The 26,205-nt window shown below is 42.2% G+C and overlaps 1 protein-coding gene across 7 annotated transcripts in view; it reads left to right on the top strand.

The window, feature by feature from the left end:
- The window catches only part of RRP36 (ribosomal RNA processing 36), a 36,857-nt gene that overhangs the window by 4,704 nt on the left and 5,948 nt on the right, over window positions 1-26,205 (top strand). For 6 of the 7 annotated variants that reach the window (XM_044428997.1, XM_044428996.1, XM_044429001.1 and 3 more), the window contains exon 3: window positions 8,659-9,635. In XM_044428997.1, coding sequence (XP_044284932.1) covers window positions 8,659-9,617 — 959 coding nt within the window. In that variant the 3' untranslated portion in view covers window positions 9,618-9,635. Of the gene's footprint in view, window positions 1-8,658; window positions 9,636-18,440; window positions 18,580-26,205 lie in introns of those variants that run through there. The other variant, XM_044429002.1, reaches the window with a different exon arrangement.

The raw sequence follows: 26,205 nt of genomic DNA, 5'->3' as shown, positions 1-26,205 counted from the left end.
TGCAGACTATGGCAGTGGAAAGGAGGCTTCGACAATCGTGGCTTGCCAAGGTCACTGAGAGAGTACATTGCAGGCATGAAATTTGAACTGGCAATTATCTAGTTCACATTGCCACTAGCCTGCACTACCTCTCATTTTGGGCCAAGGCATCAGTGGCATAGCCTCAAGTTTGACTGGTGACCATCTATAATGTTGGCTAGTCCTTAGGTTGTGGGGTGTTCTATTCCCATGGTGGTGGTCTCCAAATAGAGACCTTTTCATTTTCCTCAGCTGATTTCTTTTTCTTACAGGTTCTTGCAGGATTGGAAAAGAGCAACAAACCTATAATGGCATAATCTCTTGTCAACCATAGGCGCTTTTACCATAAGTGGTTTGTTGGTCTTTAAAGTGCCATAAAAATTTTTGCTGTTTTTGCTGTGGTAGACTAACATAGTTCCCCCTCTGGAAACTGATGTTGACATAGTCATCTGAAATATTTTTGCCACTGATTTGAGGCCTGAAATATGTCATGTTCATTGATACCTCTCTCCAGAAATTGTTGCAAGGTGTAGAAGGTTCATAGGAATGGGAACTGAGGAATAAAATAGGATTGAGATACAAATGTGGGTGAGGAAAATGAGCATTTTTATGTGAGTCATGTTGACTGCTCTTGTAAGCAACTGAACCTTATAATAAATCAGCTTAGTTTCTACATAAAAGCCAAGTTTGCCTCTTGGTAATTGCACAGATTTCCTTTCTTTCTCAGGTCTGTTGAGAATTGACTGTACTTTGGAGTCTTAAATGTATGCTTCAGCCTTCAGCCAAAGCTACAGTTTGGTCTCTTCCACAGAATTAGCTTATTAGGGCATTGTGGAACTGTCAGTAAGAAACAGCCTGGAGCATTAATAAAGAATAAATGATGCCACTCAAACATGTTTTTCCATCTTGAAAATATGCTTCCTAAATGCAATAAGCAATCTGATAAGATATTTGTAAAAGTATTTGAGTGAGACTTCCTAAGGCAGCCTTTTAAGTTGGCATTGACATTCTTGTTTCAATGCATAAAAACAAGATTTGTTCATAAGAATTGAGCTGCGATGAAATCTCTCAAAACTATGCAGGCATCATGAAATTCAAGTAATCAGAATCTTGCCTGTCTGCTTTTCAGAATCATGAGATTAGCTGAAAATTTGTGTGGTTTAAAGATATTTAAATTATACCCAATTTAACCTGTTCTTGGTTCATTCAGCTATATGTTTATCACCACTGCAAAGGCTAGAAACATATTCAAATAATAACTGAGATTTCTTTTATAGTGGTGTACTTCCAAGTGATATACCTCTAAGAAAATTCCATTTAACTCAAAAACTGTAATTTTAAAAATATGGAGAGTTGGCAACCCTGAAAGTGATGCTTTTACACGACTTAAAAATGGCTGGTGTACCACAAAGTACAATTATAAATAGCTGTGTGGTTAATTGGGAAGGTATCTAATGAGTTCAGCAGGGACATGGATTAGGACTCATTTAGCATAATAAATGGATCTAGAACTAGAAGCAAGGAGTACTAATGAAATTCAAATATGAAAATAGAAGATGGTGAGAACACAATCAATTAGCATACAAATAATAGGTGGCTATTCGGTGGCACAGTATATGGCCAAATACAATGACTTTTTTGCAAGAAATAAATCATTGGGAGAAAATTAATTTTAAATGCAGGTTGGGAAGAAAGGTGTATAGAGAGATGGAGGAATCAGTGCAGAGCTGATACAGCTTTTGTCGTCTTTTTCACAGATGTTCAACCTGCCAAATACAAATGCTGGTTGTGAGAAAAAGCAGAGAAAGACAGACTGTTCCTTAGGCATTGCAGTATAGTAGGGCTCAGATCCAAAGGTGTCTTTCTTCCAGCAGAAGTGAAATTGCTGCTGTAATACATTTCCCCTCCCTCCTGTAGCCTCTCCTGCACTCTTCCCCATACCTATTCACAGCATTGCAGGACCCTCTTAAACAGATTTGGGGTGTGTGCTGGGAGTTGCATGGAGGAGAAGGAAGATATTGAAGGAAGATCAAGAGATTGCATCATGAGGGTGTTTGGGTGAACAGTTTCAGGCAAAAATGGAGGAGTTGGTGTAGAGAGCGGAAAGGCTTTGCATAGTTGATGCTGGTCAAACCAGAGGAGTAAGGGAGTGAAATGCCATGAGGGACATAACAGTAGAGCTGGGAACAATTGGCTACTTATCTGTTTGTGTGACCAATGCACTCGCCTTCACTTCATATGACATGACAACCCACTGCAGAAATAACCCATGATGAGACTGCAGTGCATGTGATTGCCATTTTGAACATGTGACCCTTGCTTGAGGGTTGTCGTGCAGTGTGAACCCAGTCAGCAGGGGCAGGGATTAACTCTTGCATGTGCAACCTGGAGCCCACAGGTGCTGTGGCTCAATGGCCATGGTGTGCTATCCAGACTAGGCCATTGCGACTGGGAGGCACTTCAGGCCATCACTTGTCTGTCTTTGTAGCATGCTGGTGGTGCTGTGGCCTCTTCCAGGACAACTGAATGCTTTTTGGATGAAGGGGAGATTTATAAAGGGAGTGAATTGAGGAATACATATGTTAAATGTATGGCACATCCAGTCATGTTTTGAATTTGGTTTCCCTGCATTTTAATAAAAGGTTTAAGAACGAAAAGCCCAAGGAAAGGCCTTGGTTATCATGAGAGCTATAAAGAGTCTTCGGAGGTTTTTTATCACAATTTTATTTTATGGTGATTTTGTGGGCTTTATTACTTGCCTGGTACTTCAGAGAGATTTCAGTCTATATTAGGCAAATGCTGGCGATGAGAGGAGTAGCGGAAAAGGCGTAGGATGAGTCTTAATAATACAAATAAAGATGAGTTATAGTGAGTGAATTCAGCTCAGCGATTTGCAAAAAAGACTTCAGTGAGGAGGAATAGGCAGAGCTGCCAACTGAGACAAGCTTTGGAAAGCTATTTGACCATCATCCTTCGAGCTGAATCTGAATGGAGCAACGTTCCCCATCCCCCACCTCAGCTTCCATGGGAAAAACCTTTGCAAACTTGAATGAAATGGAATTGAGTGCTCTCTTCTGAATTCCTCACATAACATCCGGTGGCTGCTGCTTAGAATTTTGCCAATTTTGGAAGGAGAAATTGGGGTGGGTAGGTTTAGATTAAAGCTCTTTAAGCTAACAAGCTGAAAGTCCTGATTTGAGTAATCAATATTTAATCAGTTTTTCCATTTGTATTGCACTTGTCTTCTGAAAAAAGACAGAAGACAAGTAGATTTCCATTGGTAAATGTTGCCATTAAGCAAATTGGCTTCCTGCAATTTGCACAAAAATTAGTCCATCTTTTTGCTATTTAACAAACCACCCTGTGAATGGTATTTATGTGTTTAAAACAATTAGATACCTTAATGTTCTCAGGTTCTTATTAATTACAGTATAGCAGGATGTGCATACTCATGCAGAAGTTTTACAGAGCATATGACTTACTTATTAAAAATGCAGTTAGGATTTTATCCTTAAATGTTCAGCAGTATGCATTTCTTAGTACTTGTCCTTCGGACTAGGAACCCAGTTGGCCACACTTTTACTGAATGTTGCAGCTAACAGTTTTGGTCTGGCTACACATTTGAGTGGCACTTGGCTTTGGCTGTCCTGGTTTTGCCTGTTCTTAGTATTATTTAATTATCAGTTACATTTATATTTTGCCTTTTTTCTTCCTCCTCTCCATTTTATTCTCACAACTCTGTGCGGTTTGTTAGGCTAAGAATAAATGAGTGGCTCAAGGTCTCCCAGTGTCATAGCTGGTCTTCTTCCCTTCCATCCAAGCAAACCAGGACTGAGACTTCCAACTAAATGTCTTTATGATTGTAAAGCTGACTAGCTGGCTGGCCTTGTGATGCAAAAGAAGAGTACTGCAGAAATCGCAAACAGAATACCTCTCCTCCCTTCCATACCTAAAAGAACTGATTCTGCCTTCAAGGTGGATCATGCCGCTTTTGCTCCAGTTGCCTAGAGTATCTGATACAAGAAATCTGCCCTCTTACTTGACACCATATGATCAGATTAATGATGTTGTATCCTCCCCATTCCATATCAGCATACTTGCTAGATTTTCCAACAAAATCTGAAATTACCCAATTCTCAGTTACTTCTTGCTTTATCTTTTGGGTCCTTTGGCCTTGGCAATTTCGTTGTGAGTTCCTGCCCACCCTCCACCTCTGAATCAGGATCTAAGTCATCAACCTTGGAAAGCTTTATTTTAAGAGGAGTGGGCTTCATGGCTGAGTGGGGACTAAAACTCAAATTTCCTAATTTGCAGTCCCAAATGACTGCACTGCACTGCACTGGCTCTCAGTGTTATAACATTAGTGTCAGCAAGCAGGTCCTCTCTCCTGGATCAAATCCTTCACTAATGGACTGTTGTACCTATTAAGAACTGTATTGCTATTCTAACAAAGACTTGAACCAGGAACCTTCAACACAAAGATACATGATCATATGAAAAATGACATGTTTATTTGCTAGTCATCCTATCTCATCCTTTCAAGCATCTGTGATATCTGCAGCAATCTTGGTTCTGCTTGGCCCTCTGTTTGATTTCTCAGAAATTGGTTTCTCTGTTTAATGGTAAGATAAAAGTAGCCGTGGAAGTATTAGTTTGTAAGGAAGCAGATGTATAGATACAATAGCAAGCTGGAATGCCTGAGTAGCAAAGAGAGTGCGGGTATAGGTGATTTGGGGTGAAAGAAGACCCATAAAGTAAGAGAGCAATGTAAAGAGCAGAAAGTAGGAGAAAAGAAAAAGAAGGGATTAAGCACAGGGGGGAAAGGAAGTAAAGGCATACATCAAATACAAAGGCTCTGATGGGGGAGGAAATGAAAGAAGAGAGAACAAAGCATGAAGAAGATGAGGTAGTTTACATTCTTTTGATATAAAATACATTAAATAGAAAATATGTCACAGCTGACTGCAGCCTAATAACTTGCATAAAACTGTGCTGTGCATCAGAAACTGCTAGAGCAAGTCAGACCAAAAATCCATTTAGACCGATGCCCTTTCTTTTGAGCCTGAGGGCCATTTCGTACCTGATTTCTTTGTAGGAAAAACTGTATATTGCCTCTTCTTGATTTACATACTTTCAGGAAAAAGAAAATCTTTATGCTGTGCAGCAAGAGGTAGCCCTCACACTGTTTTAGTAGGAAACTCTGTGTAGTGAAAACACTGTGTAGTATGGCTACTTTTTCAGGTTCCTTCTTTACCTGGTGATGACTTAACACTGGGATTTCAAATGCAGCCATATTAAGAAATATATATTATTTCTTAGCACATCTATCAAAATGCTGGTACTGATGGGAATATAGGGCATACCATTGGATTCTATATTCAGCTATGTTTATAAGATGTGAGTGGAGTTCTTACATGTTGGAAAGGCTTCCACAGTTACATCAGTTGACACAGATATTCCAGATACCATTCCGAATGTTAGTGCCCAGACAGTTTGGGCCTTTGGTACTTGAGGTACTCTCTTCTCCCATACGAAGCTACCTGAACATTCAGATCTGCAACAGATGCTTCTTCACTGTCCCTACCTTCAGAAGTGTGGTGGGTGGAAACCATGAAGAGGACCTTCTCAGTAGTAACACCTTGTCCGAGAATACCTCCCCAGGTCAGTAGCATTGTTCAGGTACCAGTGTAAGCCTCTTCTATTCATCAAGCTTTTAATGAGTAAGTTTTGACCTACTTTGTTTTGTTACTCTTATTGCTTAGCTATTAATCTCCCTTCCCCCCCACTGCTTTTCTAATTTTGTTTGCTTGTGTGTGTGCATGCACATGACTGTGTGTATTTATGATAGTGACTTGGTTCACACAGCATGGTGAGACATGGTGGCTACAAAGCCAGTGTGCCTTAGTCTGTTGTCAAAATCCAGCATAATACCATGGCTGCTTCTAGGGTTTGCTTTAATCTGCATGCCTTGTGTTTTTGAACTTGGATGATGCAACAATCCATGGTCATGCATAAAACACATTGTTGCTTAGTGAGAGCAGCAGAATGCCTGGCTGTCCTGGCCAAGTGGTTAGCAGGTGACTGCCATTGCCAGGTGACACAGAAGTGCCATCGGAGCACTTAGAATGCAGGTGACAAAGGCTTCCCCCATTCTCCTCCCTTCCTTTCCCTTTCCTGTGGCCCCTTCCAAGCTTGCTGTGGCTTGTGGTTTAAAGGTGGTTTTGTTGTCAAGCCCCTCTTCATAGCATCAGTGAGGTCTCCCTCCAAGGGCACCCCCCTCCAATTTCTTAGCATATGTATTCTCTTTCCACCTGCTTTGCAACACAGAATCCTGGTTTTTGGAGGAGATCTGGTATCGATAGTTGTCTCCAGGTTCCCCTGTTCCCCATTGCTAGCATGGTGAGAGCGGAACTAGAGAAGAATTCAGTCTTTCTGAATTCAGAATTGAGACCCAGTGTGGTGTAGTGGTTAAGAGCACAGGATTGGGACTCAGGGGATCTCGATTCTAGTCCCTACTTGGCCATGGAGCCAGATGGGTTACTTTAGGCTAGGCACAGGCTCTTAGTCCAACCTACCTTACAGGGTTATTGTTGTGGGAGTAACATTGAGAGCAGAAGGAGGAGAATGATGTAAGCTGCTTTGAGTTCTTTATATGATAAAAGCAGGATATAATATCTCTTGATACTGTGATGGTAAGTCGCAATGTTTGACTTGTCTTTTTTCCATTTATTTTGTTGTTTTTGCCCCTGTAAGCTAAACAACTGTAATCTTTTCCCAATGTCTGTCCTCATTTGTCTTTCCCCCCTTTAATTAGTTTTAAACAGGGATTGTCGAAACAAAGATCAGCCTGCGAATCTACCATTATTTATATAGTGGCAGAGGTTTTTAATTTTATTTTTTATCTCCTTCCTTATTCATCCTTTGTAGTTTTGTGACTGCTATTGAACATAGCAGAGAGGGTTTTATTGACCAGACCACAGTAGAACTCTAATCTTTTCCCAGAAGTGTCACAGATAGTTTAGCATCTATTAACTTTAGAACATTTTAAATTCTTCTTCACTGTGTGTGACTCTGAATCTGCCAACATTATTCCTCACTTACTGTACTGTGACCTGCTTGCCTAGTTTACTTAGTTCTCATGGGCATTCCTCACAGTCTTCTTAGTCAGAAATAACTTCTTCTAAAAGTCACAGCAGTATTCATTTCCCATGTGCCCAAAGGGCAATAACAACAATCATTTATAACTTTTACAAATGTTTCATCTCTGAAAGGTTCATATCCCAGGATGAAGATATATAGACACCCATGAACTACTGTGCCTCCCCATCTCTTTGCCCCAGTATCTGGGATTCAGTATGTTGAACTTGGGAATGTGAGTCAGCTGTTCTGTCTCTTAGCAGTTGATAGTGCTACCTTTCTGAATGTGTCTGATCCCTTTTAAAAGCCACAACATTAATAATTTTATAAATCTATTCTCTTCCCCTTTTCACTTCTGGCTGAGGCTAATTAGCTGAATTTCATGATGCTGAATGGAAGAAGATAAAAAGAAGCATTTCTTACTACATTACATGAACAAACTATGGAATTCATTGTCATAGTTTGTTCATCACTACAAGTTGTGCAGGGATAGCAAAGTTTTCATAGAGTGACAACTGAAGCCTTAAGAAGCAGCATGGAAGAAGACACAAGGATAGAAATGGGAAAATAAAAGGCAAGGAAAATAAGGAGGAATAATGGCAAGGTCAATGATGGCCTGTAAGGTGTGGTGCCATAAGCCAGAGATGGTCATAGGAGGCCAAGGGATATGCTTAGATGATGTCAACCTATTCACGCAACTGATATTTCTTTGGAATATTTTTAAGCTTATTTTCAACAAAAAGATTTCAACGCAGTTTCTGCCACCAATAACAAGGTGGCAGTATTAGATGCTGCCCAATGTCTGGAGGACAGGGCTTCCCTTTAATCCAGTTACATAACCACATGTTAGCGACTGTTACCAAATGTGAAAATTCAAATAGTGCCAGTTGTTGGTAAAAGAAAAAGGGAAAGAGAAGATAGTATTATGGGATCTTTATATATAAATATATTCCTCTGCAAGCTTTCATTAACAGAAGCCCATTTTACTGGATTCCTGAAATGTGGCCCTTAGTTAGCAAGTCTCTCTCTGTCTCTCTCTCTCTCTCTGTCTCTCTCTGTCTCTCTCTCTCTCTCTGTGCATGTGCATACACATAGATACACTGCACACAGAAAGAGAAAGGGAGCCCATCCTTCCCACCCTCCTGTAAATAGTAGAGGCCAAAAGGCCATGAAACTACAAGCAGAAGCAATAGGTCTATCCAATATAAGATCATTAGAGTGACCCATTTACAGCACTAATAATTAGTGTTAATAACATTGAATTCTTCGTTGTGGCCTCTGTGCATCACACATATGGGTGCTGCGTCTGCGCAGTGCCTAAGGCTGGTAAGATTAGAAAGCTAATGGTTTTTGGTGGGAAAACTCCACTCCCCTCCCCCTCAATACTATATATAGAGCGGAGTGTCCACCATTTTCTGAGTCTTTTGTGACCGCCGTTCGCTGTGCCTCGTGCCTTTTTGCTCTCGACAGTATTGCTCTCTATTGTTCTTCTTCCCCATGCAGAGCGGAGATACCCCACATCACCGGGGAACTCTTCCTCTAGCGGACCATACTGCTACGAGACTGACTCAGAAGAGTCAGAGGTGGATTCTACCTCTCCGCATGTGGCGATCACCTTGCAAGGACCAGGATCTCCGGAGGAGCCCCACATTACCTTTGGGGAATTGATGACGAGACTTGTTCGGTCGCTAGAGATCAAGGCACAACGTCGGGTCGATCCTAGCACCGACAAGTTTTACGACATCGTGCGGGGTGAACAATCGGCGGCCATTGTCCTGCCCTTAATAACTACACTTCGACAGGCTATGGTTCAGCCTTGGGACCTGCCGGCCCAACCACAGCCAACATCGCGCCGCTACGAAGCAATGTACCGAGTTCAGGAGCGGGATATACCATTCCTCCTGCATCATCCAAAACCGAACTCAGTAGTAGTCGAGTCGTCCCAGGGCAGAGAGTCGAGGGGTCACACAGCTCCTCGAGATAAAGAAAGCAGGAAAATTGATATGCTGGCACGCCGAGTCTATGCAGCCTCTGGACTCGGCCTTCGTATTTCTAACTATGAGGCAACGCTGGCCAGATATCAATATTTTATAATGCAAAAGCTGGACAATATCGCCGCTTCTTTGCCCGACCAACAGAGAGACCTGGCTAAAATTTTCATCAAGGAAGCCATGCAGGTCGCCATACAACAGCTGTCTACAGCAAGGCACCACGTTGACACTGATTCCAGGGCTCTGGTTGGTGCCATCTCTCTCCGCCGGCATGCATGGCTCCGGAGTTGTAACTTTCCGGAGGAGATGAAACGGCGTATTGAAGAGATGCCGTTTGATGGCTTGGGACTATTCCATGCGAGGACAGACCACAAATTAAAGTCCGTCCATGAGTCCCGGATGACAGCTCGATGGATGGAGCTTCTGACCCAGCCGAGACGTAAGTGGTCCTGGTCTCGCCCATCGTACTGACAACAGTTCCCACCAAGGCAACAGTTCCAACAGCGCCAGCAGCGTCAGAAGCAACAGCCACAGCAACGATTCCAGCAGGGCCATCGCCGCTTCGATTCCGACAAGCATCAGCGCTGACGGGCCCGGCGAACCTCTCCTCTCCTCCGACACCCACCCTTCCCTCTTCCGTTTGGGGACCGGCTGCAAAGCCGAATCCCCATTTGGGAGTCCATCACATCTGCTCGGTGGACTTTATCTATCATTCGGCTCGGATACAGAATAGAATTCGACATCGTTCCTCCATTGGGGCCGATCCGATTTACACCACGTTCGTCGGTGTTAGTAGACGAAGTTGGTCAAGTACTTCATAAAGGAGCGATTCATCAGCTCTCTTGTTCTGAGGGACTTCACGGATTCTATTCAAGATATTTTACAGTCCCTAAACGGGATGGTGGTCTCCATCCAATCCTGGACTTACGAGATATTAATAGGTTTATCAAGTCTAAGAAATTTCGGATGACTACCCTTCAAAATATCCTTCCGTTGCTGAGGAGAGAGGATTGGTTCACCTCCCTGGACTTGAGAGATGCCTACTTTCATATTTCTATCCATCCTTGTCATAGGCATCTCTTACACTTCAATGTCGGTTCCGACATATTTGAATTTAATGTCCTTCCATTTGGATTAGCCACCGCTCCACGATTCTTCACTAAATGCATGGCTCCAGTGTGCGCGCACCTTCGGCTTCAGGGTATCCAAGTATACCCTTACCTGGATGACTGGTTGATAGTCTCCCAGACCCAAGAAGGTCTTCTCTCAGCCGTTGATACAACTTGTACTTTGCTGGACGATTTAGGACTGTGTATTAAACGTGAAAAATCGTCCCTTGTTCCCACGCAGGTGATCGACTTCATTGGAGCTCATCTCAATTCCACCCTAGCGAGGGCATTTCTTTCTCCGACTCGTCAAGACAACCTTTGTTCATGGATTCATCGAATTCGACAAGACAGGACCGTACCGCCTCTTTCCATTCAAAAGCTTTTGGGCCATATGGCCGCTTCAGTGGCCATTGTTCCTCATGCCAGACTTCGACTACGACCTCTTCAACTATACTTCAAAAGAATGTTTCATCCACAGCAGAATTCTCCCAGCAAACCAATCCGACTCCCACTATCCGTTCTACGCACATTGGCATGGTGGACAGTACCAGACAACCTGAATGTGGGTGTTCCATTCCGACTGCCTCATCCAACCCTGACTCTTTATACTGATGCATCGTTGATCGGTTGGGGTGCTGTATGTGCAGGACTTCGAACTCAGGGCACTTGGGACCGACAGGAATCAGCCAGGCACATCAACTAACTCGAACTGCTGGCGATCTTCAAACTCTTCAATCCTTTGAGGATACTATTCAGCGACATGTGGTTCAGATCGCATCCGATAGCATAGTCGCTGTGTTCTGTGTAAACAAACAGGGTGGGATGAAATCTGCCACCCTGGCTCGGCTGTCGGTGGAGATTTGGGACTGGTGCATCCTGAGAGACATAACTCTTCTGGCAGTTCATCTAGCCAGTACTGACAACAAGGAAGCTGACGTGTTGAGCAGGCAAATGTTGATGACTCACGAGTGGGAGTTGGATCAACAGATTTGCAATCAACTTTTCCGACATTGGGGACATCCAGACATGGACTTGTTCGCTACCCACGAGAACAGGGTATGCGAAACGTTCTACTCCAGAGCAGGCATCGGACCGGGGTCAGCAGGGGATGCCCTTATGATCCCTTGGTTCAACATCAATTTTTACACTTTTCCTCCGATTCCACTTTTAACGAAAGTTGTATCGAAGATTATCCATGACAACACCATGGGAATCTTGATCACACCCTGGTGACCCCGTCAAGCATGATTCTCCGCCCTCCTCCATCTGTCAGACAACACCTTTCTCTGCCTAGTGTCGATACCTCATCTGATAACGCAGCAAGATGGAGCTGTTAGTCACCCAGACCTGACTTCTTTGAGCCTCACAGCTTGGCAAATTCGATGACTCTCGATACTGACTCAGTGCCGACGATGACTTGTGCACTCGGAACTTCCACTGACGGAACTGAGACATTGCTTACTTCCTCGGATCCGATAGAACTCGCCTCGGAATCGAACATTCTCGACCCAGATATTCAGAGAATTCTCGAATCTGCTCTACGACTGTCAACGTGGAGATCTTATGCGGCAACGTGGCACCAGTTCTCATCTTTCACTGAATCCCATTCATTGACTCCTGAATTGGCTTCGATCGAGAATATACTACAGTTTCTTTTAGAGCTACATCATTCGGGACTTAAGCCTTCATCCATAAAGGTTTACACAGCTGTGATTTCACATTACCGTGGTGCAGTGCAGGGTTCATCGGTTTTTTCACAACCAATTGTTAGAAGATTCATCAAAGGACTACAGAATCTTCACCCTTCAATTCGCCCTGTCATGCCTACTTGGAGTCTCTCAGTTGTACTTCAAGCACTTACCAGAGCTTCATTTGAACCTCTGGTGACTATTGACTTGCGTCTCGTATCCTGGAAGACGGCCTTTCTCGTAGCAGTCACTTCAGCTCGGAGAGCTAGTGAACTTTGTGCTCTTCGAGTAGATCTGCCTTATTTGAATTTCCACAAAGAAAAAATGGTTCTTCGAATGGATTCAACTTTTTTACCTAAAGTAGTCACTCCGTTCCATATGAATCAGAAAATAGTTTTACCTGCCTTCTTTCCATCACCCTCGATGTGTGGCATTGCTTAGCATTCTACAGATCATGTACAGAGTCTTTTCAGCATTCAAAGCTCCCTGGGTGAACTTCGACCAATCACTGTGTAGCAGCCTGTAGTAGCCTTTTCCAGTCTTAGGTCTCCAGACTGTGTCAGACTACAACTTCCAATGTTGGGAATTTTAGACCAGCAACATCTTGCAGACTCAGGTGGGAAAGTCTGGCCTAGTATCTGCATATTCTGTTCATTACTTCTTGATCAGGGAACGCAGATCCAAAATTACAGTGCTGTAATTGCAAGACTGTGCTTCACATGATCTCACTGATTACTTGGCAATGTCAGTTACTGCACAATTATTTTGAGTGAGTTGCCCTGTATTGTAACACTACACAAAACACAATGCAATCAAGAATGTACAATAATGAACTGTCAGTCCATCCCTCCGCTCCTGTTTTCAGAGAACAGCTGAGGATGGATGCGACATCAAAGTATATATAACCTTAAGGGAAACTGCTTCAAACCCATGCATATAAGCTATTCCTTCTCTTTACCAGTTGAAGTGTTTTCAGATCAGAATCTGGGGAAACATGCATAATAGACATCTTCAATATTTGATAGTACTGCCCAGTTAGCCAAACATTTTGGGGCATTTCTCAGCATTACCATGAAAAGCATATCTACTCATATTCCATTAAATGGAAAGAGCTGTATTATAAGCTTGCAGTTAAAAAAAATCTTCTGATACATTCTATGCACAGCTTCTAAATCTCTGCACAACAGCCAGGTTCCTATGTTGGCGACATACAGGTGTGTGAGGGGATGTCACATATAGATGGGTAGAGACCTGTTCTCCCTCTGCAGAGGAAGGCTGGACGCGCTCCAACAGAGCAAAGCTCAGGGAACCCAGGTTCCATTTAGATGCCAGGAAGCATTTCCTGACAGGACCCCGAGGGTGTGGAATGGGCTTCCACAAGAGGTCGTTGAGGCCCCATTGGTGCGGGTGTTCAAAGATAGACTGGACATGTACATGGTGGGCATGTCGTGAGTGGAACTGGCTGGTGCTGGAGGTCAAACTAGATGGCCCGGGAGGCCCTTTCTGACTCACTCTGTTTCTGTGTTTCTATGTCTATAGTAGTAGAAGAGTGGAAAACCACACAAATGCTCTCTGTTAGAGCATGATTTTACAACACACAGGCAGTGGTCAACATGCAGAAGTTGATGTATCAACTCAGGCTCTCCAAAGATCAAGTTTTCCTCCAAAATCTTGTGTGTTTATTATATTTTTCTCCCACCAAGTTGTGGAGAGGGAGGATTTTATCTTCAAAATATTTGGAATACTTTATCCCCTGAGATAAAATGCAGTGAAGGAGGGTGTTTGACCCAGAATCCCAAGGTTGCTTCATGGCTGAGCAGGAATTTAAAGCTATGTTGTCCTGGTCCAAGTCCCACAGACTATCCATACTAGCTATTCATAGCTATTTTCTTACAGTTTGTGGGTGCTTTATCTTTTCAGCCCTCAGGGCTAAATTGGGGTGGTAGGGCTCTAGACTTGTGCGTGCACACACATTCACAGACAGCTCACACATACATATATCTTCCACACGCACACTCATAAAAAGGGCCAGTATGACATAGTGGTTGAGCAGGGACTTGGAAGATCCAGGCCTAGTCCCTATTTGGCTATGAAGGTAACTGGGTAACTTTGATCCAGTAACTGACAGTCTAAACTAACTCAGTGGAGTTATCATGAGGGTAAAAAGGAAAGAAAGTGAAGGGTGTCCTCTTACATGCAGTGATTTACATTCAGGTAACACAAGGCCATCCTGCATACCTCTTTTTCCTTTTCCTTTTCCCATTCATTAGTTATTTTCTGTTTAACAACCATGAATTTAGTACAGTTGATAATTATTGTTCCTTTTATACTTATAGAAACCAGACTTTGCCCTGGGCTGTCTAGATCTGAAAGGACCCAAACCAATTTGTAGCCCTTTGTATAGTTGAAACAACTTTGATAAAGCAATTGCCTTTTAAACAGTGTGCTGTTTTATTTTGTTATTGGTTTCTACTGTATTCTCTATAATTTGACATTTGTGCAAACGCCAATGAATAATTGGCAATCGTATGGGTGACGGGAGGGGAGCAGCAATCAAACAAGCAAGTCAGTGAGGCTGGTTGATTGTGTAGAACCAGGTCATGAAATGTTATTTAGTCAGGCATGTAGCTGACCTGTAGAATTCACAGCAGCTAGATATGTAAAGGAAATGATTAATTGTTTTCTTTAGAAATAGTACTTTTGATTGGGTTCATTTGGTCTCTCTTTTTTTAAACTTGAAAACCAGTTACAGTGACTTGAAGGAATTTGTATACCATTGGCCCCCATGTTGTTCAGGGTTTTTCTTCTCTGTTCCCATGACCCCATCCCCACCTGATACTTTGGAGCAAAAGACACTAATGCTTGCTGAGGGCCAGAGAGCTGACCTGAAGAGCCAGTGGTCTGATCCAGTATGTTCCTGTGCTGATGTATGAGGTGGAAAGCATAATTTGTCCTGCACAGGCTTTGAATCAAGAGGTTGCATTCACATTTTTTCTAGTCTATCCAGAGCACATCTAAAGAAAAAAACTATGATAGTTTCAGACTGGTTGAGTGATTACATGTTTGGCTTGTTGGAGGAAAGGACTAATGCCAGTATGTTTATTAATGTTTTAAACAAAGGAGGCAAAAGGAATTGTCTGAATGTTAGAAATGTAAATAAAGCCAGAAAAGATAACATGCACTTTTGGCTTGAAGTGCACCTGGGTAAGTTTGCATGACATGACAATTATGCAACAAGTGAAAAATCTATAGATTGTAGCTTGTTTGTGGAACAACCCACAGTGCTCCTAACAGATGACTGAGCTCACTGCAGGTTGACCCCCCCCCCACTCCTTCACCCATGGCTCTGCATCCAGTATCCCATGGGATTCTGCAGCTATTGCCACCTTTCCCCGCTGCAACCATGATTCCTTTTGTGCTTATGGCTCCCCCTCATTTCATCTTATTCTTCCAAGGGATTGTTTTTCATAGCTGACAGTCTGTGACAGCACCTTCAAAGTGCCCAAGTGACATATTGAACAAGATGCGAGTGGTTTGCGCCCCCCCACTTTAAAATGTTTAAAATCTGTTGTAAACCACCCTGAGACATCTGTGAATGGACAGTATAGAAAAGTTTGAAATAAACAAACATTTGAGCAAGTATTTTCATTAATTTTTGAAGCTGATTAGTTAGTCTTGCATAAGTGCAGAGGTGAGCATTGCCCCAACCATGCACATCGACCCAGATCATCAGCAAACAGGTTTATTTCTTAATTTTCACTCTTTTGATAGCCTTCAAAAGGTGAACTGTCAAGGAAAAGCACAGTGTGACGAATCTTTGCTTATGAAAAAGGGGTGGATACTTTTTTTCAACTGTCCCAGAAAGGTCTTCAAGGTTTTTAGTGTTACCTTCAGTGTTCCTAGTGCCCCCACCTTTTCCATCCTTTCACAAGACTCTTGATGCTTGGAAGAGGGGAAAGTACATCATACCATATTTTCACTTGCAGTTATTTTGGACAGCTGTCAGAAGTAAGGCTTCCTTCTAAAACAGGAATCTCAGCAGAGTTGAACAAGAGCATTTTGACAGGAAAATACACTGTGCAATTGGCATGGGGGACATCAAGCCAGTGACAGTTGCTCCACCAAGCAGTTTAGGCATCGGCAGGGCAGCCATCACTGGCAGTTCCTAGGCAAATTCAGCAAGAGTGGCAAGGGCTTTCTGCTGTTCTTGTTGAGCAGCTGACTTGCCAGTTCCCTATACTCATGATGCACATGATGAAATCAGTTGCCCGGGTTTGGATGACCTGGCAGTCCACTGGGGGCACAAGAACCCTACAACAAGCTATGGGTTGTCTGGGTGACTTGTTACCCATAAATAAGCAGCCCTGTGGGGAGTGGTTGGGGTTCACGTAACATGGCAACTGACCGTGACTAGATACTCATGATATGGTGCCCAGTCACTGTCAGTTAAACCTCTCTTCTTTACACAGGTCGTTCATATTATCTTTTCTACTAGGCCTTTGTCCTGATCTCTCATCTCAACTGAAACAAAATTAAGACCACGTAACAACATGTGTGGTGATGATGCCGTCAGAGCAGTCTTTGGTTCTGCCTCTCTGTCCAGAAGTGTGGCTTTGAATCTCAATCCGGACAACCCAGTTGATGTCTGAGCAGTCCAAGGCACTGTATTTAGGCCACAGTTTTCTTTCAAGGCATGGATCTGAATCCTACGCCATGCTATCTTGGACTGTTAGCTCAGTGGGATGGACTGTTAGCTCAGGGGCAAAGCACATGCTGGGCTGGGTTCAGTTCCTGGCATCTCCAGTTAAAAGAATCAAAGAGCGGGCCACATAAAAACCTCTTCCTGAAAGCTGCTGCCAGAAGGGCAGATGTAATGGCTGTCCCACGGTGAGTAACAGCCATCAGACTCTCCTGGCATTCTTTGTGGCCACACCACCACTGCCAAATTTGCTGCTGGGATTTTTTGCAGTGGTACAACTGCTAAAAAAAAGAGAGCTCTCTTTGGTTTTGTTTTAAATAAAAACCGGACCTTTGGTAGCCATACTGCCAGATACTGGTGTCAAATTCAATAGTTCTCCAGGAATGGGGTGCAGGGTACGAGGAAATAATTGCCCCTCAGAAGTTGTCTGCACTCAGACTAGGTAGAAAATGTGAAGCCGTCGCCTACGTTTCTGTAATTCTTTCCTTGCAAAGCTTGTCTCTCCTGTTCTTTTTTCTTCATCCCTCTGTTTTGTTCCTTCATACCTCTAACTATCCAAACCTAGATTGTAAACACTTGACAGCAAGGAGTGGTATTACTTGTTCATATTTAATCTGTAAAGAATCAGATATGCTGATGCTCAGTTAATAATGTTGTGACTCTGGGAACTTCTGTAAAATGCTGGTGCCATCCAAAAGTTAATGACAGCACTTGTATGGAGCATGTTTTGCTTTAGCCGCAGGTCATAAAGTAGATAGGAGCTAAAGGGGCTTTCCTTTAATCCTTTGGGCAGTGTCTGTAATGCAGATGGACTTTGCAGCTGTGTGTGAAGCAAGACTGAGAGATCCCCTTGAGGATGAGGAATGAGGTCTAAGGAAAGGTTTGTGTTGCTGAACTGTTTGATTTTAGAACTCTGCTCTTAAGCCAAGTGGAAGCTTGGGTACTTGCAGTATAATGGACATGAAAGAATCTTTTTCTTCCCCTCCCCCCACTCTTTTCTTTGAACATATTCACACTTTTAGTACATTTTCTCAAAATGCCTTTGAGCACTTTCAGTAATTATGCTACATATAAATGTGGGGTGCGAAAGCATTCTGAAACTGAAATTGTAGCCTGAACAGTGGTGCTCTTATAGTTACATTATAGATTGATGATAGAAGCCAAAACTTATTTAAGCATCATATGTGGAAATAATCTTAACCCAACTAGCTATTCTAGAGTGTCCTGGATTCAGGATCATAAGAGCAGTTAGAAATGACTGTAGTGCACTCAACATCCATTCCATTCTCTTTAACCCTCGATTAAAAGATTACTGATCCATTTTCCAGATAAAATGTACTTGAAGAAAACCATACAAATAATACACTTAGTGGAAGTTACTATGCATGCATGTTGTCCTCTACAAGATTTGAAAAGCATGTATTGAGTTTGCCTGGGGCACTGAGAAAGGTGGTATCAGAGTGGCTAGGACTGCTGTGGCCAATACCAAGAGGAAAAGCAGGTGTTATCTCTGGTGTCAGTGTAGCTGGAAGAGTCTGTGGGATCCATGGTTGCATGGATGCACTGGGTCAGTGGTGGGGGGATGCTATCAGAATGACTAAGAAGAGGCTGCCTTGGCCACTTTTGGATAGCAGTGTGTTAATGTGCCTGCAGAATAGTAAGCAGTTTGATTGCAGAAAAAATTGTAGCATCCAGTCTATGACATGGATGGAGAGACAAAGGAACATTTTTCATTATCTGGAGATTGACGTTCACATGTTGGGTTGGTGAGCTGTATCTTGTTTTATCTCTTCCCCAGAATTGTCTTCAATGTCTTTTGAGGAGCTACTGCAGTTGAGAAATCGGGTCGGGACCAAAGCTTATCGTCAGATGACTACTGGAAAGAGAACACCAAATGTAACAGAAATAGAGAAGAGGCAGGGCCCAAGCAAACACAGGTAAATGTATATGAAAGGCAAAAACGTGTCTGTGCTCCCATGTGTTCTAATGGGGTTTGCTGTTCTGTTAAACCTAGTAGGGCTTATCTCTGAGTAAACATGCATAGGACTGCACTGTAAGTCCCTTTTTGTTTACTGTGGGCTCCCCTAATTTGGTGTCTTCCAGATGTGTTGGACTACAGTGGTGGGGCACCAGGTTAGGGAAGGCTGACTAAGGGTATAATTCTGTAGTGACTGGATCCTCTTCTCCCAAAATACAGCATTTCAGGGCAAATATTTCAGACTCTGAATCTGAACTGGAAGAAGAGGTGGGCTCGGAATGCTTAGCTGAAATGCCAAGGTTAATGAGCTTTGGAATAAGACATTTGGCTGGTGAGAACCAGACTGCTTTGGGGTAGAAGGAAAGCACTGTGGAACAGGGGAGGGGGTGTGACTTTATAAGTCCAGTGGTTCAACAGCAGATCAAGCAGGCACACCAGTTAAGTAATGTCTGGTGTTCCTGCAAACCTCTTTGACGGTGGAGTATTTGGCTGGGAAGGGAGGAGGAGAATTTCACTTGGAATCAACTGCTAATATGAATAAGAACTAACTCCACAATTAGAGGGTTTTATCTGGACGGCTGCCTCTTGCTAATGACCTTTATGCTAACTCTCTTTGTATCTGGGGATTGTTTAGCTGAGAAAAAGAGAAAGAAGGATAGACATGATAGAGATGTTTAAGTTATGCATTGTATGGAGAAAGTGGAGAGGGAGGCATTTTTCTCTCTCTCCTCATACTAGAACCTGGGTTCATTCCATGAAGCTGATTGGTGGGAGATTCAGGACAGATAAAAATAAGCATTTCTTCATATAGCCCATAGATAAAACTATGGAATTCATTGCCACAGGAAATAGTGATGACCACCAGTTTGGATGGCTTTAAAAGAAGATTGGAGAACTTCATGGAGGAGAGGGTTATAATTGGTTACTGGCCTTGTTGGCTATGTTCTACCTTCCTTGCTAGAGGTGGGATGCCTGCATACACCAGTTGCTAAGGAGTTTGGACAGGTGTAACTGTTGTACTCCTCCTACATTGGAGATCCTGTGGACAGCTGGTTTTCCAGTGTGTGAACTTAGTGCTGGACTGGATGGACCCTTGGTCTGATCCAGCATGGCTTTTCTAATGTTCTAATTTAACAAAGATTGTAGTTAGATGCTTCTGTTCTAATCTGCCAGGAAGGGAAAAGGAGCAAAACTGGTTTTTGACTTTGTATTCCTGTTTAAAGAGAGAAAAATTCTGTAGTTCCTAGCAGTCTCTGGCCTGGATGGATGCAGGATATTTTTCCTAGTGTGCGTTAGGTTGCACCCTTAGAAACATCTAATTTGTGTTCTGGACATCTAGAATAGTAGAAATGTACTCAGCCTAGGGAGGAGGGACTGTTTTTTTTTTTAACCAGAGGCTCCTTTTCCAGGTATTGCTTTCCATGAGGGCAGAAGGCTTTCTGGGTAATATGAACTTTTCTGAAGAGCCAAAGTGTCTGCTTTACCCTCTGCAGGATCGCTCCCATGTTCTGTTGGCATTTTTTCTAACTCAACCTGATGCATTCTCTGCCTTCTTTTTCTGAGAGATTCTATTATGTGGCTACTTGACCCCTGCTTGTGCTCACAGCTCCTCACACTTTGGTGCACTCAGTAAATGTCATTGATGTGATGAGTAATTTAGACATGAAAGCAGACAGAAATGCAAGCAGATCACTGTGTGGACCATCCTTGGATGCCTCCCTGCAGTTCTGTGCACATTGACTGAGTGTCATTAGCCTTTGTTCATGGTCCTGAAGCCAGGTTTCAGTCCACATAAGTGTCACGGCTCAGTGAATGTAAAGAGACATCTGCTCTTTACTTCAGCAGTTCTTCCTCATCTATTTCCAACTTTCAGCTGGAAACATCTCTTTTCCTGTCCTCCACCCTGCTGTCCATATTAATATCTCATGCTGTTATTTCACCTTGTATCTGAGGCTCTTGCTGGGTGTTCAGATAATGCCAGAAACTTCTTAAAATGCCTCTTCTATTACGGCTTGCTCTATTTTTAACTCTCCAAAACCTTTTGAGAGATGCTTTATACAAAAGTCCAAGCGCAACCGGAATCGAATCAGAGAGAGACAGAGAGAGAGAGAGAGAGAGTGAGTTTACTTAAAGGAACTGTCTTGGCTTCAGTGGAAGACTCCCAAAATTCTGCTCTGCTCAGTGGTGCATTCTTGAATGAAATTGGATTCAGAAGCAACTCGCCACTGTGATTTTTTAAAAAATGAACTGAACTGGATTTATAAAATCTTCTGTGTGCTGATTGGAAGCCACTATATGTTGGAAATGAAAAAGGAGGGGTGTCCAAAGGTCTGCAGGGACCTTACTGCTGTGAGAGTTAGTTATTTAATCAATGTATAGCCCATATACTACATCTTAAAAAACGGTTTTGACATGGTTTGTAATACAAGAAATCAAAATCAGGTGTTAAAACACAAAAGCATCACAATGATTTCTATATATCCTGATTGTTTTGAGCACTTACCTTTTAAATGCTCAAAATATAACAATTCACAAATCAGGCAGTGCACTCAAAGAAGGCGTGGGTGAAGAGAAAAGTGTTTAATAGGCAGCTAAAGCACAGCAAGGTGGGCACCTCCTGAATGGCAGCAGGGAGGGCATTGCTCAGAGTGGGTGTCACTACGAAGAAGGCCGGCTTCTGGATTGCCACAATATGGCAGAATCTGCAGACCTTGGGGAAATAGACCATTGTTGGCACTTCACCACATCTCAGATGGGACCGTGAGCTCCCTTGTTTCTCTATCCCTCGTAACATCGTCATTTTCCAATTCCCTAGATGGGAGTTCAGTGATATTTCCCAAAGAAGCTACTTCTTAGAGAGCCATTTCATCCCCAAGATGAGCTGCATGTTCTGCCTTTTCTTGCTGTGTCCAGAGACTATAGTATAAAGAAATGGTTTCTGCAAAAGGAGAGTGACTTCTGTTCATGTCACTGCCAAATAGGATTTAGGAGTCATCTTTAAAGGCTTTATGCCGCATCTTATTAATTGTTAATGTTGGCATTGTGGTGTTGTCACCACCAGAATGAAAGTGACGAAGCAGGTGACAGGATGACTTACTAAAGCAAACTGTTGGAGCGTTAGCAAAGAATCTTGAAGCTTCCTGAGAGCTCTGCCTACTCTGTCATTAGGATAATTGGCTGCTGTGGGTTGAAAATGCTTTGATAGGTAATAAGCCTGTGATGATGCTCTATAGTAAGAAACTGCATTTGAAAGAGGTGGGAAATAACAATGCAAAAACACTCCTTTGGCAAAGGGTTGATCTTGTCTACATTCTTTTGAATCAGTCTCTATAATGAGTTTGGTTTCTTTTATATCCTGCCTTTTCATTGACTTACAGAATTAAAGTAGCTAACAAACTGAAATTGTGCAAAGCAATTGGAACAGCAGCAACAACAAAATCTAGCTTAAATGAGAACAGAGTGGTGCTTGGTTTCTTCCCCCACCCCTTTATATTGAAAAGTTTACATATCACTACTTATAAAATGAAAAGCATTGGACAGCTACAAAACTCGTAAATGCAAACTTTAAAAGCAGAAGCAATGCTACAAACTGTTCAGCATAAAATTGCAGATTAAAAGCTTTCTCGAAGAGGAGGATTACATCTTTGTTACATCGTAAATTGTAATTAGTCTGGATATTTGGGGAGATCACCTGGAAAGGCATCCCATAATAATGGAGATGGTGACTGGAAAGCCCTGCTTTTTTTAGCTCAGTAGGTGACACGCGGGCCCTTCTTCTTTCCCTTCCCTAATATGTAATGCCAAAATATTGAAATGGGCTTAGAAGCTATGCAGTAAAAAGAGCAGATCCCACCACATTTGTACCATCCTTGAGAAGCCCCGTATTGCAGCATCCAAGCTTTGAGGCTACAGATGTCTAGATGATGGTTTCCAGATCCTTTAAGCTTTACTGCAGCTACCGGATCAAGTACTGATGATAAAAAGGCATTTCCTAGATATTTAAGAGTTTTTGAGCATCTGAAAGTAGTTTAGGTTGAGGTATATTTCTGTAGAAATGTAAGTGTCATTCCATCAACTCAAAACCGTTTTTGTCCTGACTATATGGAAACCATATTTACCTGCTTTGCCTTTTGTGGTGCAGAACTGCAGTTCATGCAAAGGTAACATTTAGAGATCTCAGATGGATCACCTTTTGAGGTTCACAGCAATGTATACAAAAGGGAAATCATCCCCAACTAGCAATAAAGTGTGATATACAAATAAAGGTTATGGAGCAGCATTTTAAACAAAAATGTTGTCCCTGAACATAAAAATATAATCAGAGAAGATGTTCTTGTTTGAAACTTTGTTCCCTCATATTTATTCAGAGCAGTGTACATGTAATGAGTTTCAGTCTCTGCCCTCCAATTCTGAGGAAAATGAAGCCCTCTTTAAAGGTAATAAATGCAGGTGGGAAGGGGGCAGACTGATAAGAGCACTTAATTAGATACACACAGCCTGGAAGCTTTTTTATTAGCCTTTTTCCCTATTATGCATACTGATTATATAAATTAATTTGCTATACAGATTGCAATCATCACAGTACAATCAGACTATCAGAATCCACCTACGCCAACAGAATTAAAATGTTTTCCTGAGTTTCCATATGTATACCCTTTCATTGCATATCTTAGTTAAGTAATGTGTCTGGATGGATCTGGTGCCAAAACAGGGTCAGGCACAGTATGTACTGAAGAAAGGAACACTCTTTCTGCCCTTACTGAAAAATAGTGAGTATATATTATATGAGCCCTTTCTTCTACCCTTCAGCTTTGCTCCCTTCTGAAATAAAAGTTGCCAATGGTTGGCTGTCTGTGTATTGTTATGGGATGGAGGTTTCTGAAAAGTCTCTGGAGATAGATTCCTGTTCAGATGTAAAAAAAAAAAAAAGACAGTTGATAATCCATAATATTCAGGTTGGGTGTTTCAGTGGAATCTCAGAAAGCATAGGTGATATGCAGAGATGCTTCATCCTTACTAGCCTTCCCCCTTAGTTAGGGGGCAGGGGAAAGTTTGGTCTGTGGGCAAGTAGGAAACAGAAAGGACACATTAGCATTTTTGTGGTGGAAAACTGAAAGGTAGACACAGGGACTGGAGTTGCTCTCTGCAGGAATGCTGTGGTCCTAGCTGATACCCTAGGAATTTGGTAGGGGAGCTATGCTTGATGGAGATGCTATGGGCTGTCATCTGTGTTTAACCTGTATTTGGTAAATAACTGCTTATGTTACAGACAGCCTATAAAACTCCTATGATCTAATTCAAAAGAAAAGAAACCAAAACCCAGCATAAGCATTGGAACTCCTAAAATCTCGCTGGTCAGAGTACTGGGAAATGTGTAATATTACATAATATTTGAACAGTGTAATAGAGTATTAACAGTGATGGTATAGATATATTTAAACAACACAGTATTTAAACATGAATTGCAGCCATGTCAAGAACAATATTCATGGGATAATTTTATATAAACAGGACTGCAAGGTTTAAATAAAGGTCCACCCAGCTAAAGTTGTGCATTCCAATCCCAGGCATATATAATTCGAAGTAAATCTAATTTCAGCTTAATACAACATACCCCCTAGTAAGTATGCTTAGGTCTGAACTGTTGATTAAGTGATGGGGACATTTTTCATCAGAAAGGGATGAGAAAGGTGCATTTATTTATTCCTTCAGGCTGTGTTGGTCCTGATATGTTACCGAATGGGGGAAAATAAGATTGCCTTTTCTTCTCACAGGGATACTCAGAGTTCAATAAACAGAAGCTAACTTGCATTTCCTTCACTGTTGCAAAATGGCATCAGTATTGAGCTGCTTTGTGGTCTCTGTGCATTACACCTATGGGCTCTGTGACTGCGAGGAGCCTATTTCAGGAAGACCTGTGACTAAGATGCTTTTGGTGGGAACCCATCCCTCAGCTCCACCCCAGCATTTGGGAGGAGTTCCCACATCTCAGTCAATCCTCTTCATTAGGGCCTACTTAGACTTCACCTTGTATGTACCTAACTCCAGAGTGTCCATACCAGTGATGTGTTCAAATCCTTTACTCCAAGTCTTAAGTCAAGTCTCCAAGTTGAGTCTCAGATCACTGCAAGACATTTTTGAGTCAAGTCCTTTCTCTACTCTCAAGAGCCAACTTAACAGAAAAAGGGGGGTGACACAGTGTGGAGGGTGGAAGAATTTTAATGCCTCCCCCCAATGTTCCCACCAGCACTTTCACCGATGTGTTGAAGTCCTTTACTTCAGCCATGATTTATTTAAACAAAGCTGTGCTATTATTTGAATTTATCAAGATTGCAATTTAGAAAAACAATGTTCTTGACACGATTGGCCCCCCTCCTGGCACTGCTATTCTCCCTGGAAGTATGTGGGAACAGAGCAGAGGCAGCAGGCAGGAGAAGTGCTGTTGTGCTTCCTGCTGAGGAGAGCAAAGTGCACCAAAAAGAGCTGAAGCTTTCCCCCTATACAGATAGTCCCCAGGGTTATGGATGAGTTCCGTTCTTGAGAATGTCCTCAAGTTGCATTTGTATGCAAGTCAGATCACATGAGTAAGTCAAATGTTTGTCTTAGTATATGTGTATATTTTACCTCTCTGTGCATATAAAACACTTAAGAAACACTTCCATATTCTCTAAAATTTCTTAAACAAAATGCAGCATTGTAATAATGATAATACAGTAATAATAAAGTAACTATAGGTACTGAAGAGAGAGAGAGAATCTGTATGGATGTGTGTAGATATACAGTATTGTAAAAACAAATGACAAAAATAGTTCTTAAACAGTTCAGGGCATTCTTTCAAATCAGTGTCTTATAGAGTTAAGCTAGCTCACAATCATTCTTGCATAGATTATTACAAGATCATGAATATGAAGCATTTTGAGCCCTTTAAAGTACTTTATGTTGTTTGTTCTTTTTATTTGTTCATTTTCTGAATATATTTTTGAGTTGCTATGCTAATTACAATAAACCATAAGAAGAATAAAATGCTACAGTTCCAAACAAAACCAAACCTCAAACAAAGCAGAGAAAATAGTAATGGGCCTGCTAATACTGATCTAGTTACCCTTTAGCATTTGCCCTTATAACCAGATCCTCAGCTGCTACAAGGCCATTTATGATGCGAAAAAGAAAAAGATTTTTCAATAATTCCTTGAGGCCTACTTCAAGAAAACAGCTCCAGTGGTAACCCCTCTCTCCTCTCCAGCAGAACTATCAAGCCCTGACTCTCCAGCTCCAGGACCATCTTCATCATCATTAGTTAATGTTTTAATGTTAGATAATGGATTAGGAAGTTAGGCATTAAAACAGGATTTCAAGCTTTAAAAATAGCACAGAGAAGTAGGGAGAAGTCATCTGGGCACCTCTGCTTCTGCTTTTCCCAGAAACTGTTTTGCTGTGGTTCTGCTTCATCCTTGAAGCCCTTGCATGTGACCTGAAACACACTGGTTTGGGTACACTTGAGCTGACACTGTGAAATAAAAAGCTTTGAATAGAGAATCTATCTCTAGGGATCTGTGCACCCACTGATGACATGTTGCCAAATGCA

Source organism: Varanus komodoensis, unplaced genomic scaffold (assembly GCF_004798865.1).
Source record: "Varanus komodoensis strain SLA01 unplaced genomic scaffold, ASM479886v1 scaffold2, whole genome shotgun sequence".
NCBI lineage: Eukaryota > Metazoa > Chordata > Lepidosauria > Squamata > Varanidae > Varanus > Varanus komodoensis.
The sequence above is the reverse complement of the archived record's forward strand: the minus strand, read 5'-3'. Positions and strand labels throughout refer to the sequence as shown.